Source organism: Heloderma suspectum, chromosome 7 (genome assembly GCF_057233095.1).
Source record: "Heloderma suspectum isolate Gila_16-S chromosome 7, 16-S_ref, whole genome shotgun sequence".
Classification (NCBI taxonomy): Eukaryota; Metazoa; Chordata; class Lepidosauria; order Squamata; family Helodermatidae; genus Heloderma; species Heloderma suspectum.
Genome location: NC_139464.1, coordinates 86768970 through 86783468, shown reverse-complemented (window position 1 = coordinate 86783468; position 14499 = coordinate 86768970). Strand labels below are relative to the sequence as shown.

General features: G+C 41.6%; 1 protein-coding gene across 2 annotated transcripts in view; it reads right to left on the bottom strand.

Annotated features, from left to right (window-relative positions):
• KCND2 (potassium voltage-gated channel subfamily D member 2) overlaps positions 1–14164 on the bottom strand; it is a 438337-nt gene extending 424173 nt beyond the window's left edge. Inside the window, exons 1-2 of one of the 2 annotated variants that reach the window (XM_084810849.1) lie at positions 13844–14164; positions 10606–11775 (exon numbers count right to left, since the gene is read on the bottom strand). In XM_084810849.1, the coding sequence (XP_084666975.1) occupies positions 10606–11720 (1115 nt within the window). In that variant the 5' untranslated portion in view covers positions 11721–11775; positions 13844–14164. The remainder of the gene's footprint in view (positions 1–10605; positions 11776–13843) is intronic. The other variant, XM_084810850.1, reaches the window with a different exon arrangement.
• Positions 14165–14499: the final 335 nt, after the last annotated feature.

Sequence of the window (14499 nt, the reverse complement as noted above, 5' to 3'; positions counted from 1 at the left end):
TTAGAGCTGCTAAAATGAATATTTTTGCATTATAGTAAATCTATCTATCTATCTATCTATCTATCTATCTATCTATCTATCTATCTCTTTTTGGCTGCAATCATATACATCAGGGATGAGCAACTTCCATACTTCCATTTTCACCCCCAGACCCATGCAGTGGGCCGCATTCTGCAGGATGCTGTGCAGTCCATGGTGGGGTGACCCCCAAAAGATGAAAAAGGGCCCAAAATTTGGCAGCAAACTACTCCATAGCACTACAGAGGCTAAATTTAGCTTGTTCGCAACCTAAATTTAACCATTTTGGCACTCCATAACCTGTATGGATGGCATTTTTTTTAAAAAAAACTTTTTTTAAAAAATGGGGGGGAACCAAGGGACAGCTGGGGCAGTGGGGGCTGCATGCAGTTTACACATTGCCTCCCACTGGTATACACACCTGGGAATAAGTCCCATTGAACACTGTGGAATTTATATCTGAGTAACCACGTACAGGATTACACTATGGATTACTGTAAATCTGCACATAGCCTTTTGGATGAGTCAGCAAAAGACTTTGAGGGTATTTAATCATATAATGGCTGTGTTTGCAAAAATGATTACACAACATATATGTGAAAGACTTACAACGTGAAGAAATTGAACACCTACTCACAGCAGCTATGAATGGTATACATCTCAACAACACGTCTAGCGTATTTGATAGAGAATATTTTGAGATTTACTCCCCACAAAGATACTGGAATGGTCTGGTCTTGTTTAAAGTTGTCTTTCATACACCTAGTTTTCTTTTTAAAATTCCACCTGGCTGTCATATCTCCTCCTAGATAAACTAGAATACATACTTTGGTTGATTTCTCCTGGTAAAGTCCATGGGACCAGTTTGTCTTAACTCAAATACATCCCTTATATTGGTTGTGGAATGCGCTGTCCATGCAGTAGTGTGACATTAGTTCTGTTCAGGCATTCACTCCCCATGCAATTGGTATCACTGGAGGGAAAGAACAGGACTGTGCTCATTGGGTCTGCCCACTTAGATGCATTCCTATCACTCATGTCTGCCATCCAACATGCATTGCAGGGGAATTTCTCATATGATTTAAATCAACTGAGGGATAACAAGTGAATAGGGATGATAATATAGCTGATAACACTTTATTCTATAGATGCACAAACTGTGGGCACTTTGGTCCAAGAGGATTAGATCACACTGAATATACAGTAAAAGCCTTTTCTTCCTACATCAACAGCTGAGATGAGCTATGTCTTAAGTATAGTATTATCATTGTGCATATGGAATTACAAGTATATAAATATAGAGTATGTTTTCCAGTGCTGTCCTGGTGAAGCAGACAACTAGCTGTGAAATCTGATAAGCCTGCTGCATCTAAAATTGTATTATTTGAGTTTTCATTCCTAATTGTTTTTAACAATTGTTTTTTATACTTATAGATCCCGATTCTCTTGTCACTTGGTTTTGTGTAAATTAGGGATTACTCTGCAGAGATGGAGGCATTTACAGAAGCAATATGCTACGTGAGAAGGGAAGTAAGAAGGCCAATGAAGTTTGCTGGTAAATAATAAACAAGATGAGAATTTTACTTGTGCTTGTGAAATTCTGTTCATGTCAACAAGATATAATATAAATATTTCATTTGCAGGGGATGTTTTATTTTTCACTGTGTTTCTATTACATTTCTCTTTCCCAACCAAATGTGTACACAATGAGCATTTTAGCCAGCATTATCAAAGATTTTTCAGTATTTTGGTAAAACCACCCCCAATTTCTTATCCTGGAGTGGTAGGAGATGACATAACATTTATTTAAAGTTCCTGGATTTTTTTTATATTTAGATCAAATAAATAATGTCCTGACTGTCATTATTATGTGTGGCAGGCAGCACATACCATTAGTGCTGCAGTGTAATATTTGTTGTTGTGCCTTTTGACCTCTTTAGCACTAGTCAGATGTATTTATGACTACTAACAACTCAACTGTCAGAACACCAGATTCCATCTATTTCTAATAAAATGTGAGGAAAACAACACACCTGATAGCAAATTGTTGCTGTGTATAAGAAAATTCTCATGCAGGGTACAGTTTTATGAAATCAAGAAGTCTTCAGTAGATCATCTTTGGTGTTATGCTACATATTCAAAATTATTCACCTTTCCCATCCACATACGGCACAAACTCCCCCCCCCTTACCCTTAAAGTTCTCAATGGTCTTGCCCAGCCCTATCTTTGTCTCCTTAATTTTGGTATATTCCTGTCTGCAACCTTTGGTCCTCCATCTTTATCTCCCTGAGTTGCTCCAAAATCTCCTGGCTTTTTAAATGACATCTATTCTACTTTGTTGCCCTGTGTCTCCAAGAACACCTGCACTGTGTCACCTCTCTTCCTTCCTTCCTTCCTTCCTTCCTTCCTTCCTTCCTTCCTTCCAATCTCTCCTCATAATCCACCTTTTATGCAAAGCCTCCTTAAATGTCATCCCAGTTGAAACAAAACCTAACTATATGTAGTTGCATTTGCTCATATTGCCCTAGCATCTGCCTTGCCTTGCCTCTTTTTGCTGTTTTGTTCCACTGTTGACATTTAGATTGTAAACTTCTTGGTGCAGAATCCTGTTTAGTATTTGTTTCTTACTCTGTAAAGGGTCATGTACACTGATGGTGCTACAGCTACTGTATATGAATAATAAACAACAATAATTAAAAATACTTCTTCTTAAGTAGAGTAGATTAGCACATTTTAACTCCCTGTTTATTTTCACAGTAAATTATTACAGATTTGCAAACACAATTGGTAGAAGGGTTCAGAGACACATTTTCACCTTAACAAATACCACTAACAGTGCAATCCTATTCACATCAACTCAGAAGCAAGCATCACTCATTTCTATGGGATTTATACACAGGTAAATGTGCACAGAATTTCAGCCTCAATTAATTTCAAGACACAATTGCCTTTCATCAGGGGAACTGTATATACGTTGAAGGTGTATTCTTACAGAAGACACAGACATTTTTTTAAAAAGCACAATGGGCTCCGCAGATCAAGTGCCAACTGTGACTCTAATGCATTGGGGTTTTGTTTATAAATGAATACATTTGTCTCTGTGTCTTTCTGTGGGATATTTTTCTGTTTTCCTTCTTTTGGGTGAATGACACTTCCCTCTATTGTGTAGAATTCCAATAGTCTTTCTACAAGTTATGCAGAATAAGTTGATAGAGGGGAGTAGAATATTGAACCAGATCACTTTAGATTGCAGAGGGTGTTATGTGTATTCTTGGATCCTTTCCTCATATAAAACCAACTTTTTCTACATGCAGTAGTGTAGTGGCAAATTCAGAAGTGCAGGGTCCCTTTGTGACAGTCACAGCCAAGCCTGACACAGTGTGATTTTTATTTTCCTATTTTTCTTCAAGTTGTCTTTTTAACGTCTCCTCATATCAACTTATATTTCCCTTAAATATTTACTTCTAATAACTTATCACTTTTATTAATTTCTTTCATTTCTTAAACCCACCTTTACTTGATTTTTCTCAATGAAGATTGCTTCCCTCTATAACTTCTCCCCCTGCTCCTAGTAGATAACCTTGTAGACTTCAAGCGCCACAGTGTACTCTTGTTTTCTTTGCAATGTAACAAATGTGGTGTGAAAAGAAATAGAATGCAAAGTTTGACCCTGAATACAAGCCTGAATTGTAAACATCCTGAAATGTATTCTGTGACCCAAGACATCTGAGTGTTAACTGAGAACACTATGAAATGTAAAAAGGTCACCATTCTAAACCAGTCAATGTCATGTGAATAGCCCAGATCAGGCAGGGGAGATGTGAATGGAGAATGAATGGCTTTATTGCAGGAGGGCAAGATGAGGGTGCTCTGGTATGTGCTGAAGATTGCTAAAGTACCAGTTACAGAAGATGGAAATGGGCCAATAAAAGAGGACGGCACGTTATGACCACAGAAAGAACCTTGAGAACTGTTGGGGAGTCAGAAGGAGATGTCAATCTGTCAGTAATCCTGGAACTGGGAACATGATGTATTATCAACAAAGAACATACCGAACCTCTCTTTGATCTCATGAGCCCCAATGAGGGAAAAGGGTATAAAATGAATCTGCCATTGTTCAGGAGGGGCGTGGTTGCATCTGGATTGTTTGTATGTGTGCACATACCAACAATACCCTTGATCCACAGGACACATAGTAAGTGTTCTGGCCAAGTACTTGATAGCAATGTGGTGAGTATGTGTTGGGTAAAATTCAGGGAACGGATTTTACTGTCCAGGGCTTAGATAAGCTGCAGTTATCTTTGTTCTGTCATACTTAACCCTTTGGGTTTAGGATATAAGACAGCAGGCTTAGGCTTGGGCCTGGCTGACACTGTATCACTGTTGCCTCAGTGGGCCACTTGTGGCGTGGACCGATCTGGAGCTGAGCATCAAACAGGGGCTAACTGTATACTTAGTCATTTAATGCACCACACTTGGGTAACTAAGTTGCTACCTAAGAGGCATGCAAACTCGTATGCCTCAGAGAACGGTGCAACTTCTTGAGGACTGTTAGTTTTGGGCTCTTATCTAAGAGGTGTGCAACCTCTTGCGCTTCAGAGAGCCTGAAATTCTTTGAGATTTCTTTGTAACTAAGTTTGTACCTGAGAGGCGTGTAACCTCTTCAGCCTCAGAGAGCATGCAACTCTCTGGGGAGATTCTACTTTTGCTTATTTTTTTATTTCAATACATCTCCTTTTCTTTCACTTACATTGGTTGTGTGCATGTTCTTCGCCACCTCATAAGATCCCAACTGAGTGGTCCTGGGTAAATTGAAATCTATATTTCACATGCCCCCTCACAGCCATGCCCCCTTCTAAGATTATACAACCTTGTAAGATATACAGCCTTCAACTGGTATCCAAAAACAGTGCAGCTGAGAGTAAGGAAGGTGTATTTCAATTGGACATCTGAAAAAAAATGCAGGAGTGTTAAAATATTTTTTGCCCACCCACCCTCTCAATCAAACACAAACATTTTAGGTTGTCAAAATATGATACTCTATGAAAGCTTCAACCTCTCAACTCAGCCCTCATAGACAGATCCCTTCTCATTTAAACAGCCCCCTTGCACACTCAGTTAGCAGCCCAACATTACCCATTAGCCTTCCCTATGCTCCTTCATTCTATCTCCCCCCTCCCCTTCCAACAGTAATGTCCACACACCCAGCTGGATTGAACTACTCACGCACGCACGCGTGCACACACACACACACACAGTGGTGTAGTGGTACATTTGGAAATGCAGGAGCTCATTGTGACAGTCTCCAAGGGCAGTCCAAAAGTTTCAGGCAGCTGTGTCGATCCATATCAACAAACCAGTTCTAGCAGTTTTCATCTCCACCAGGAGCATGTCTTTGGTAAAGCGAATAGGTCTTAATTGCCCATTCCAGACCAAGTCATTCCAAATACTTTGCATTCCAACATGGAACAATATATTGTTGCTTGGAAAATTCATTCCCCGCACAGCTACAGTGAGGATTGCAGCTAAACTCAGAGGGAACAGGGAATTCTGAGCGGGGTGGCTGATGACATCAGAGTCCCTGCTAACGAAAAAGTGCTGGGGCTGTGTCCCTGCAAGCCCTGCCTCCACTATACCACTGTCTACATGTAAAAAAATGGCAGAGCAGAGGGAAAGGTCCAGCATAGGAATCTCTGTGCTCGGCTAGTTTAACAAATGAAAGTAACTTTTTATATAGGGGATCATTAAAAATATGAATGCCTGCCTGCAGTTTGACGTGGTACAGTCCTTCATTCTGCCACCTTACTTTACCACATTTTGCATAGCTTGTAGAAAGCCTGCAAGTCTATAGTGATTTTGCATGTGATTTTGCTTTTAGGGAATGGTAGTTCCAAGTTAATCCAGAACAGAAGTATATAAACTATGATGCTGATCCATAGATGCACATAGCTACGATGTCCTATGCTTAGCAAGTGAATGAAGTCTTTCCAGTCTGCAGGTGACTGGCAACAATTTCTTCCTAAGGATTGCTACCAAATATTAGATGCATAGAGTTGTGCCAACAGAGCTGTTTCTGCTGAAAATGAAGTGCCATCAGAAAACCACAAAGATAACTTACACAAATGGAATATTGCTTCATTACTGAGAATTAATTTCATATGGGATAGTGGCAGCAAGCAATTGCTATGCTAGGTACTGGAAAGTTCTGACAGTACCATCTATCTTGAAATGGAAAAATAAAATATCTGAATATGCCCATATGGCAGGAATCACAAACCATACAAGGGTAAGAAGGACCATCACACAGTGGTACAGCACATGCTTTACATGCATGTCCCAGATACAATGCTTGGCATTTCCACTTAGAATAGTCAGGTAGCAGGTGAAGGGAAAGATCTCAGCAGGAGACCTTGGAGATCAACTGCTGGTCACAGTAGATAATACTAGGCTAGACAGACAAGTAATTTGGCATCTTTCTCTGTGCCTAAAAGAAGGCGGAGAAAGATGCAAGATATTTATAGTAAATTGGTCTTCCTTTATTAAATATTGGCAATGTAAATCATATGTCTCTTTGGATGTTATAAATTTAATCAATTTACATGAAGGTGGATCCTGTCTAGTGATTATTTCATTAATCTGAAAATATAGAAAATGAAATATTGTACGTTATTGAGCTGTATTTGATTAAAGTATAATTGCATGGAAAATATACCAAAAATATCCTCATGTCAGCCAAATTCTGTGCCATACAATAGCTTTGCATAACTACACGACAGTCTCAAACCGCTCTTAAATGTAGAATTGATGGATGGACTCACACAGCCTGTCAGACTTCTGTCTTCATTAGACCCTTCACCAGCCCTACCCTACTATGTAGGCTCAACTGCCATTAACATTCTGTAAGCTCACAGGTTCCTGTAATGCAGGTTTTTTTTGGGGGGGGGGGGAATTTTTAAAAACCTTTTTTAAATTCACAAACTTAGGTACTTCTGCATATGCAAGGTGTTCCCTGAGTATGTAGAAATCACTACATTATTTTTAGGTAGTCTGGTTTCATTTCATTTCCAAACACTCAACCACTTAAATTCCCTATTAGAGGGAATGATAATATTACAAATGGCAGTGTTATGTCTTTTAGTACATAAGCCTATCCATTCACAATTGAGAGGCAGCAAATGACCAAGAATTACTTCAAATAACCTTTTAAAAAACTATTCATCTGTATAAAGGGATATAATTTAATTTAATTAGGCAAAGAGATACATTTTAATACCTGTATGTATTATTGCGTTGATTACTTTGACCTGTTTACATAAAAAAGGGCTGTGTGATGTTTTCATTAGCTGAAGAAATAGTGATGCATAAACTACAATAGTGGTGCAGTAGTTTGTGGTGCATAAACTACAATACTAATTAAATAAGCAAATATGCATTCTCAGTTTATCCATGGTAAACTTTACCAGAGTTTACATAATGCCTATTCACCATACTTTATCAGAATCTACAGAATCTATTCACCAGATTTCAGGCATTACAAAAAAGGATATGCAATAGACCAATACTGAAAGTAGTTGTAGATATCTTGAGTTTGAGACTGTATGTATACAAGGTTTTTTTACCCAGTTCTTATTTCAAGCAAGCCCAAGCCTTTCTTTGAGGATCACTCTTAAATCCCCCCTTGACTTAGAGCATAAAAAATGAATTGTTTTTGGATATTAAAATACAACAATATTTAACATGGGAAGTCTCTGTAAAAAGCAAGTATAATCTACTGCATTTTTAGAAGACTGTTTAATTGCCCAGAATCACACAGAACTGAGAAATATGGCTTTGAACCTAGCATTCAAACTTCTCAAATGAGTAAGATTTTCATTAAATATCCTTGCTATCTCAGTGGAAAAAATATGAATTATAGCTATTCTCTACAATGTACATAAAGCTAGTTGATTACTTACTATAAACTTTCATATGGTTTTATGGCATTCTAAAAGATTTGCTGAGCAGTTTCTCAGCACAGCATAAGAGTTCATTTAACTTTGGTCATAATTAGAGCATTCTTCTTTTGTTACAGACTAATCTTAAAGTCCTTATTTAAACTTTAAGCCAGCCATGTAAATTAAATGTAATCTAATGGAAGATTGGAGAACGTAACACTCATTTTAAAAGTCAGTAATACATAACAACTTTTGTCTCTTAAGTTTGTTCTTTCGTATTTCTACTTTTCACTTTTCCTGGCCTTGTCCCAACAGAAAACAGCATTAGAAATAAATCCATATGCTGAGATTATTCTTTACTATTTTACTACATTTTTAAGCACAAACTTTACACAAACTATAACAGAACTGATATAAAAAGACAAATTGAATCAATTAATCTGTATGTAATAAGATATTGTAGAAAAAGTAATAACTTACAGTACAGTGCTTTTTTGTCAATACCTTCAGATCAAGTTTAACATTAATAAACATTCTTGGTATTAGCAATTCTCTTTCTTACCAAGAGCACAACACTTCTTTCATCAATCTATTTAAGAATCAACTTTGTGCCATAATCCCATGAAACAACAACAACAACAACAACTAGTAGGAGCAGCAGCAGCAGCATTTTCAATTTGGATGAACAAATGGCAAGATGAAGAAACAAAAATCAAGCGTCCCTTTCAGTACCATGGACAAGACCAACCAGATGGGCATTTTACAATCAAGCTAAATGTGTCTTGCCCACAATATGAGACATAACAATTACTAACTAGACCTTTCAACTTCAAGTGCTTTTGTAAATATTACATCAATATTGTGTATTAACTTATGATCATTATTTTTCTTTAACAACTACCTTTCATATTTTACTGAGAACCAAACCAGATGTTACTAATTTTAAGGTCTGAGTGCCTAACTAGACATTAAAGATATGATTCTGCTACTGCCACTCCTAGTTTCAGCCTGATATATACACATAACCCCAATCTGCCCCAATCGTGTCTAAAGAAGAAGGTGGGTACTTAATTTTAAGAGCAAAGAGATGAACAGATAGAGGCTTTTGAGCCCTCCTCCTTCCTTTCAAGTACCTCTCCATAGTCAGTATCCCTCAAGCCTCTTTTCTCTCTGCTAGTCTCCAATTCAGTTCCAGAAGTATGCCAGGCTGGGAGAAAAGTCTCTGAAGGGAGGAGCTGCAAGAGGTAAGCTGATGGGTGGAGGAGGATTCGGTACTCCACACCCTTTTGCTTTAAAAATCACCCCTCACACCAGCTACAACCATTATTGGTGCATTGGTTCTGCCACCATCACTTCTAGTTTCAGGCTAATTTATACTCATGATTGAACCAGAGGTAAGCATTTTTTCATCCCATTGACTTAAATACATCTTTAAATCTTTCCTACTGAAAGCAATGCAACTTAATTGGCTGTATTTTGCCCTGTGTATGAAACAACATTAAAATAGATCTATTTTACTATCCATTATTGAAATGATAAGGCCTCTCCAGGAGGAGTGGATTCAGTGTTCAGAATTTACCCCCCACAACTGTTTCCCTTATTTATTAGCCAATAAATTGCTGAATAAGAAATTATAGTGGGATATTCTATCTTCCATGGAGTATCCCACATTCATCTTTTGGAACGCTTTGCTCATACTCTTCTGTATAGAGTGTTGTTCATCCCGTAGTTGTTGTCAGGTAAGCTGCCACCCCACTTTCTTTTATTTTGATACAGAGATAGATAAGCTTCAAACATGATATTTAATAAACAAGATGAAAGGCTGGTTTTGCTGTTCACTAATCTTACTTTTAGCAGATAGGTTAATGCACAGTTGTAAAAATGAATATCTGAATTGGGGGAAAAAAAACTTCTTTATAGTACCTTTGACTAAGTTATTGGGAGTGCTTCAGAATAACATGACAAATATGCTGCTCAAATTAACTTACCTCCTCAAGCCAAATCCAGCCAGTATTACACTTTGGAGTACCACTGATTTCAAGGGAAGATTCAAGCTAAGGCTTAACTCCATCTCCCTGAAATTTAAAACTACTTATCTTGTGCTGCATCATGTTCCTTCTTAAGCAAATAATTTTGTACAAGTCTGTCTATAGAAATATATCACTGCACCAGCTGTTAATGCTTAATAAACTTAGCACCATTTCTAAAAAAGTTGTTTTCCCACATAAACTTCAATATGCTATGGGTTGTAACAGCAGAGCAGCCATATAACTCATGTTACCCCTCTTGTAACTTCAACTATGAAAGGAAAATAGGTAAGTGATACTGCAGGGAAACATTAACCTGACATCTCACAATGGAAGAAAAAAAATGAAGAAAAAAAATGAAGTATGAAAATTAAAACAATGTTAGAATTGTAAGAATATCCCATTATTTCAGTTTTTTAATCCTTCTGATCAATTCAGAGATGGTGAACTGACATACTTCTGCACATCATCATAAATAGATCATAAGCACTTCCTTGATCAAAACTCAAGTATGCATCATCACTTTTCTCACAAGCCTTAAAAAAAATCAACAACACATAATCCATTACAATAATACAGCTCTTTATATTCTGTTGAGGCAAATACAAAACCCATATGCACTTACCCCAGGGTGGTCATAGTGACAATAGTATACCAGAAAGCAGCAGGGATGCTGGTGAATTTGGTGGCTGATGAGCCTTTTTCAGCATAAAACATGACTGTAGCAAAGATTATGATGGCCATAGTGAGAGAAAAGAGGAGAAAGCCAAGCTCTGATGCGCAACTTTTCAGAGTGTAGCCCAGGATACGCAAACCCTGTGAGTGGCGGGAAAACTTAAAGATCCGGAAGACCCGGAAGACACGTAGTGTTACAAAGGCCCCACTGACATCCTCATTGTTGGTCATCACAAGAGCAATGTAATAGGGCATAATGGCCACTACATCAATGATGCTCATGACACTACGCATGAACTTGTAACGGCTGGGGGCAGCCGCCAGACGCAACAGATACTCAACTGTGAAGATCATGACACAGGCCGTATCCAGACAGAAGAAAGCCACATCATAGCGCTCTCCACAGGACAGCTCCTTGATGGCACCAGGACTTACCCCACAGGGCACTGTCTCCACCACATTTGCAATGACAGAAACAGCAATGAAGAAGCCTGTAACATAGTAAAAGACCAGAGCTAGTGTGCTAGTGTGTGGATTTTCAAAGGCCCGCCACATCCTCTCCCGAGCTGTCATGGAAGGCAGATTGCATTCATCAGCATTATCCTGATCAGCATCATCCTGAAGACGTTCAGCATTTTCCCGTCGTCGATCCTTGTATTCCTCATAGCAGCAATCACCAATGATCTCAGGGATAATACCAAAGAAAGCCAGCTCTTCATCATAGGCTGAGATGCACTCTTGACGGGGGTAGTGTAGCTTCCCTGTTCGATAGAAATTGAGGATGTGTCGGAAGATGTCAGGGTCCCGGTCAAAAAAGTATTGCTGTGACTCTGGGTGGTAGAAGAAATCCCGCTCTGAGCTGCCCAGCAGCGTATCAGGATAGCGTTCCAGGGTGTCCAGCCAGGTCTGGAACTGGGTGCCACTCACATTCAGCACAATTAGAGAGTCCTGGCTTCGCTTCCTCTCCTGCCGGGGAGCATTCGGCATGGGGTTTGTGGCCACTGGCATCCATCCTATAGCTGCTGCCCGAGCAAAAGGCAACCACGCCGCTACTCCTGCTGCCATTGTGTAAACTGCTACTGGTATTGTTCGGAGTTCTCCTTAGAAAAAATCCAGTCTACTGAAATGTAAAAACAAAATGTACCAAGAGGTTAGGGGAGCCAGAATTTCTAAGTAATAGAAACGATGCCCATTTTTTCCATTTTCCTTTATGCCACCTTCCCCAAACTGCCACTGTTCTCTCATTCTTCAAGTCAGTTTAAGATATTTGATTTAATATCTTAACAATCCATGCTACATGAGAAGCTGTCACATACTATTATCCAAAACCTTTTTTCTCAACTAACCGGTTTGAGATCACGAAAGATGTAAAAAATAGAGCTAAAGGATACTGTTCGCAAGAGCCTGCCGGGTCCCTTAAGCAGTAATCAGCTAATCTGCCAGGCCAAAAGCACAATCTCCTGACTAGAAAGTTTGCTGTTCCATGCTGATACCTGGAAATGTGCTCCAATTACCAACTCAAATCTTTTTCCCACCAGTAGCTGGCTAAAACTGGGGAGAGAGGAAAGATAAGGTTGAGTTGCCTTGGGTAAATCCTTGGGCTAGTGCTGCTGAAACAAATAGAACACTTGCTAATTGCTCCAACTCCACCTATTGGTAAGCAGGTTTAGGAAGGAAGGGTGAAGAAGATGAATTCATGGCTGATTCTCCTCATCCAGATCATCGCATCATACTAATAACACACCTTCTCCAGACTCTTTCTATTCTAGGGAAACAGGGCAGAGGGATAAAGGAAACCCAGAAACCTCATACTCTGGTAAAGCCAAACTTTCTTAAAACAACAACAACAACAGCAACAACAACCAGCTCAAGTCATGAGGAACAGGTGGTCGGGGAAAGGGTGTTTAAAAATTCTGGGAGCCTCCTTAGGGAAGGTGAAGTTAATTTTTAAAAAGTGGGAATTAAGAAGGATATATAGAAAGACTGGGAAAGTCAAATTTTGACTTGATCTGGACAGATGTTCTGGAAGAACAGTCACTTGTAGAAAGAAACACACTTGGATGAAAATGCAGAGAGGGAAAAGCTAGGAGCTTCATCAAAAGACAGGGAAGAGGAAAGCTCAGGTGTAGTTGGAAGGGAAGTTTAGAAGGGAACAGAGTAAGGGAGGTGAAAAGAGAAAGAGATGTGTTGGGCGTTTGGTCTTGAGGGGACAGGAACAGTCATACAACTGGAACTTTAGGATTCTGTGATGAGGGAGGGAGGGAGGAGGGACCAAATAGGTGTGAGAGAAAGAAGTGTCCAGATGTAAAGGGAAGGCCAGCTGGGAGGAAGTCTTCATAGTTGAGGTGGTGAAAGGGAGGAACAGAGGAGGGGTCGGGCGGGGCACGGCGGGGCAGGGCATCCCATGAATGACCAAGCATAGTTGAGGGCGGGTAAAAAAGATACTGGAGTTTTATGGACAGAGATTATGGGGTGTGGGAACATCAAGTAGGGTGCATGTGTGTTACTGGGTACAGGGGTGTGAGGAAAAGTAGGGCTGTGCAGTCCCAAGGAGCTGTGAGGCTGGGAGGGGGCAGGTACAGTATGTGGTGTGTGCGTGTGTGTATATATAAAATGCAGTGAAAAAAGAGGGGGGAGGGGCAGGCAGGAGAGTATAAACGATACGAAGCTCCGGTCACGCAAAAGGGGTCAGCCCTTTTTGGGCTTGGGCAGGAAGTTAGTTCAGGGTTCTCGGCGAGGGCAAAGGGTGGTGGGGTTGTGACGGAAATGCGACTGCGGGGCGGGGCCAACTAGTTCTCGAGGCGCCAAGGGAGGCGAGGGGGCTCTGGTTCCTCTTAGCTCTTCGCCCGTCTCCCCCTCCCCCCCAGTTGCCTGAATGTGTTTTCAGGCGCCCCCAATGCTGCTCTTCCCGCGCCCGCCCTTCGCGCCCCCGCGACGCCGCAAGTGCCGTCTCGCCTCGGCGCCTCACGAGCCCTCTCAAACTCTCCTCGCCACTTGCTGCTGCCGAGCAGGTGGCGCGGCGCCCAAACCTCTGGCGGCGGAGACGGGATGTAAAGTGGGGGGTGGGAATCCATCATAAGTGTGGGGGGGGCAAGGGGGTCTCTTTCTTGGCGGGGGGGCTTCGCCTAGCCAAACCAGGCGCGCGCGCCCAGTTCCCCTCAGCCCGCCCTTCCCTGCAGCCGCCTTACCTTGGCAAAGTCTGGCCAGAGCGCGCAGGTTGCATTGAGAGGACTTCGAGGCGGGCGACTCTCCCGCGGGCGGTCGTGGGGACTCGGCTGAGGCGGCTTCTGGCCAGCCCGCCCTCCTTTTTTCTTCTCTTCCCCTCAGCAGCAACAAGTTCAACGGCAGACGCGGGGGACGGGCAGGGGGCGGAGAGCGACGCAATCCCGCCTGGCAGCAACTCAATGCAGCCCCTCTCCTCCTCCTCCCAGGAAGGAGCCCAGCTCGGCGGCGCTAGTCAGGCAGGAGGAGGGCTGCTGCTGCTGCTGTCCATGCCGCTGGCTGGCCGCGGAGGGCAGGGCTGCTGGGCACAGGCTTCCTCCTTTCTCCTGCTGCCTCTCCAGGCTCCAGTGGGTGGCCCATGCCTCGCCGAGCCGGGTGGGGGGCTTGCCTGCGGCCGCGGCCGCTCCTGCAGAAGGGAAGGCAGGCAGGCAGCAGGCAAGGCAAGGCAAGGCTGCAAAGGAGGAGAGAGAATCCCACCCTGCTGCAGGTTATTTCACAGGCGGCTTCTTCGCCTTTCTTTCCCTGCAAATGTCACTGGAGGGAGAAGAAGGCGGCGAGAGTCTTGGCGTGGAGGAGGAGGAGGGCATCGATCCGGAGAGGAACAAAGAGAATTACAAATCGG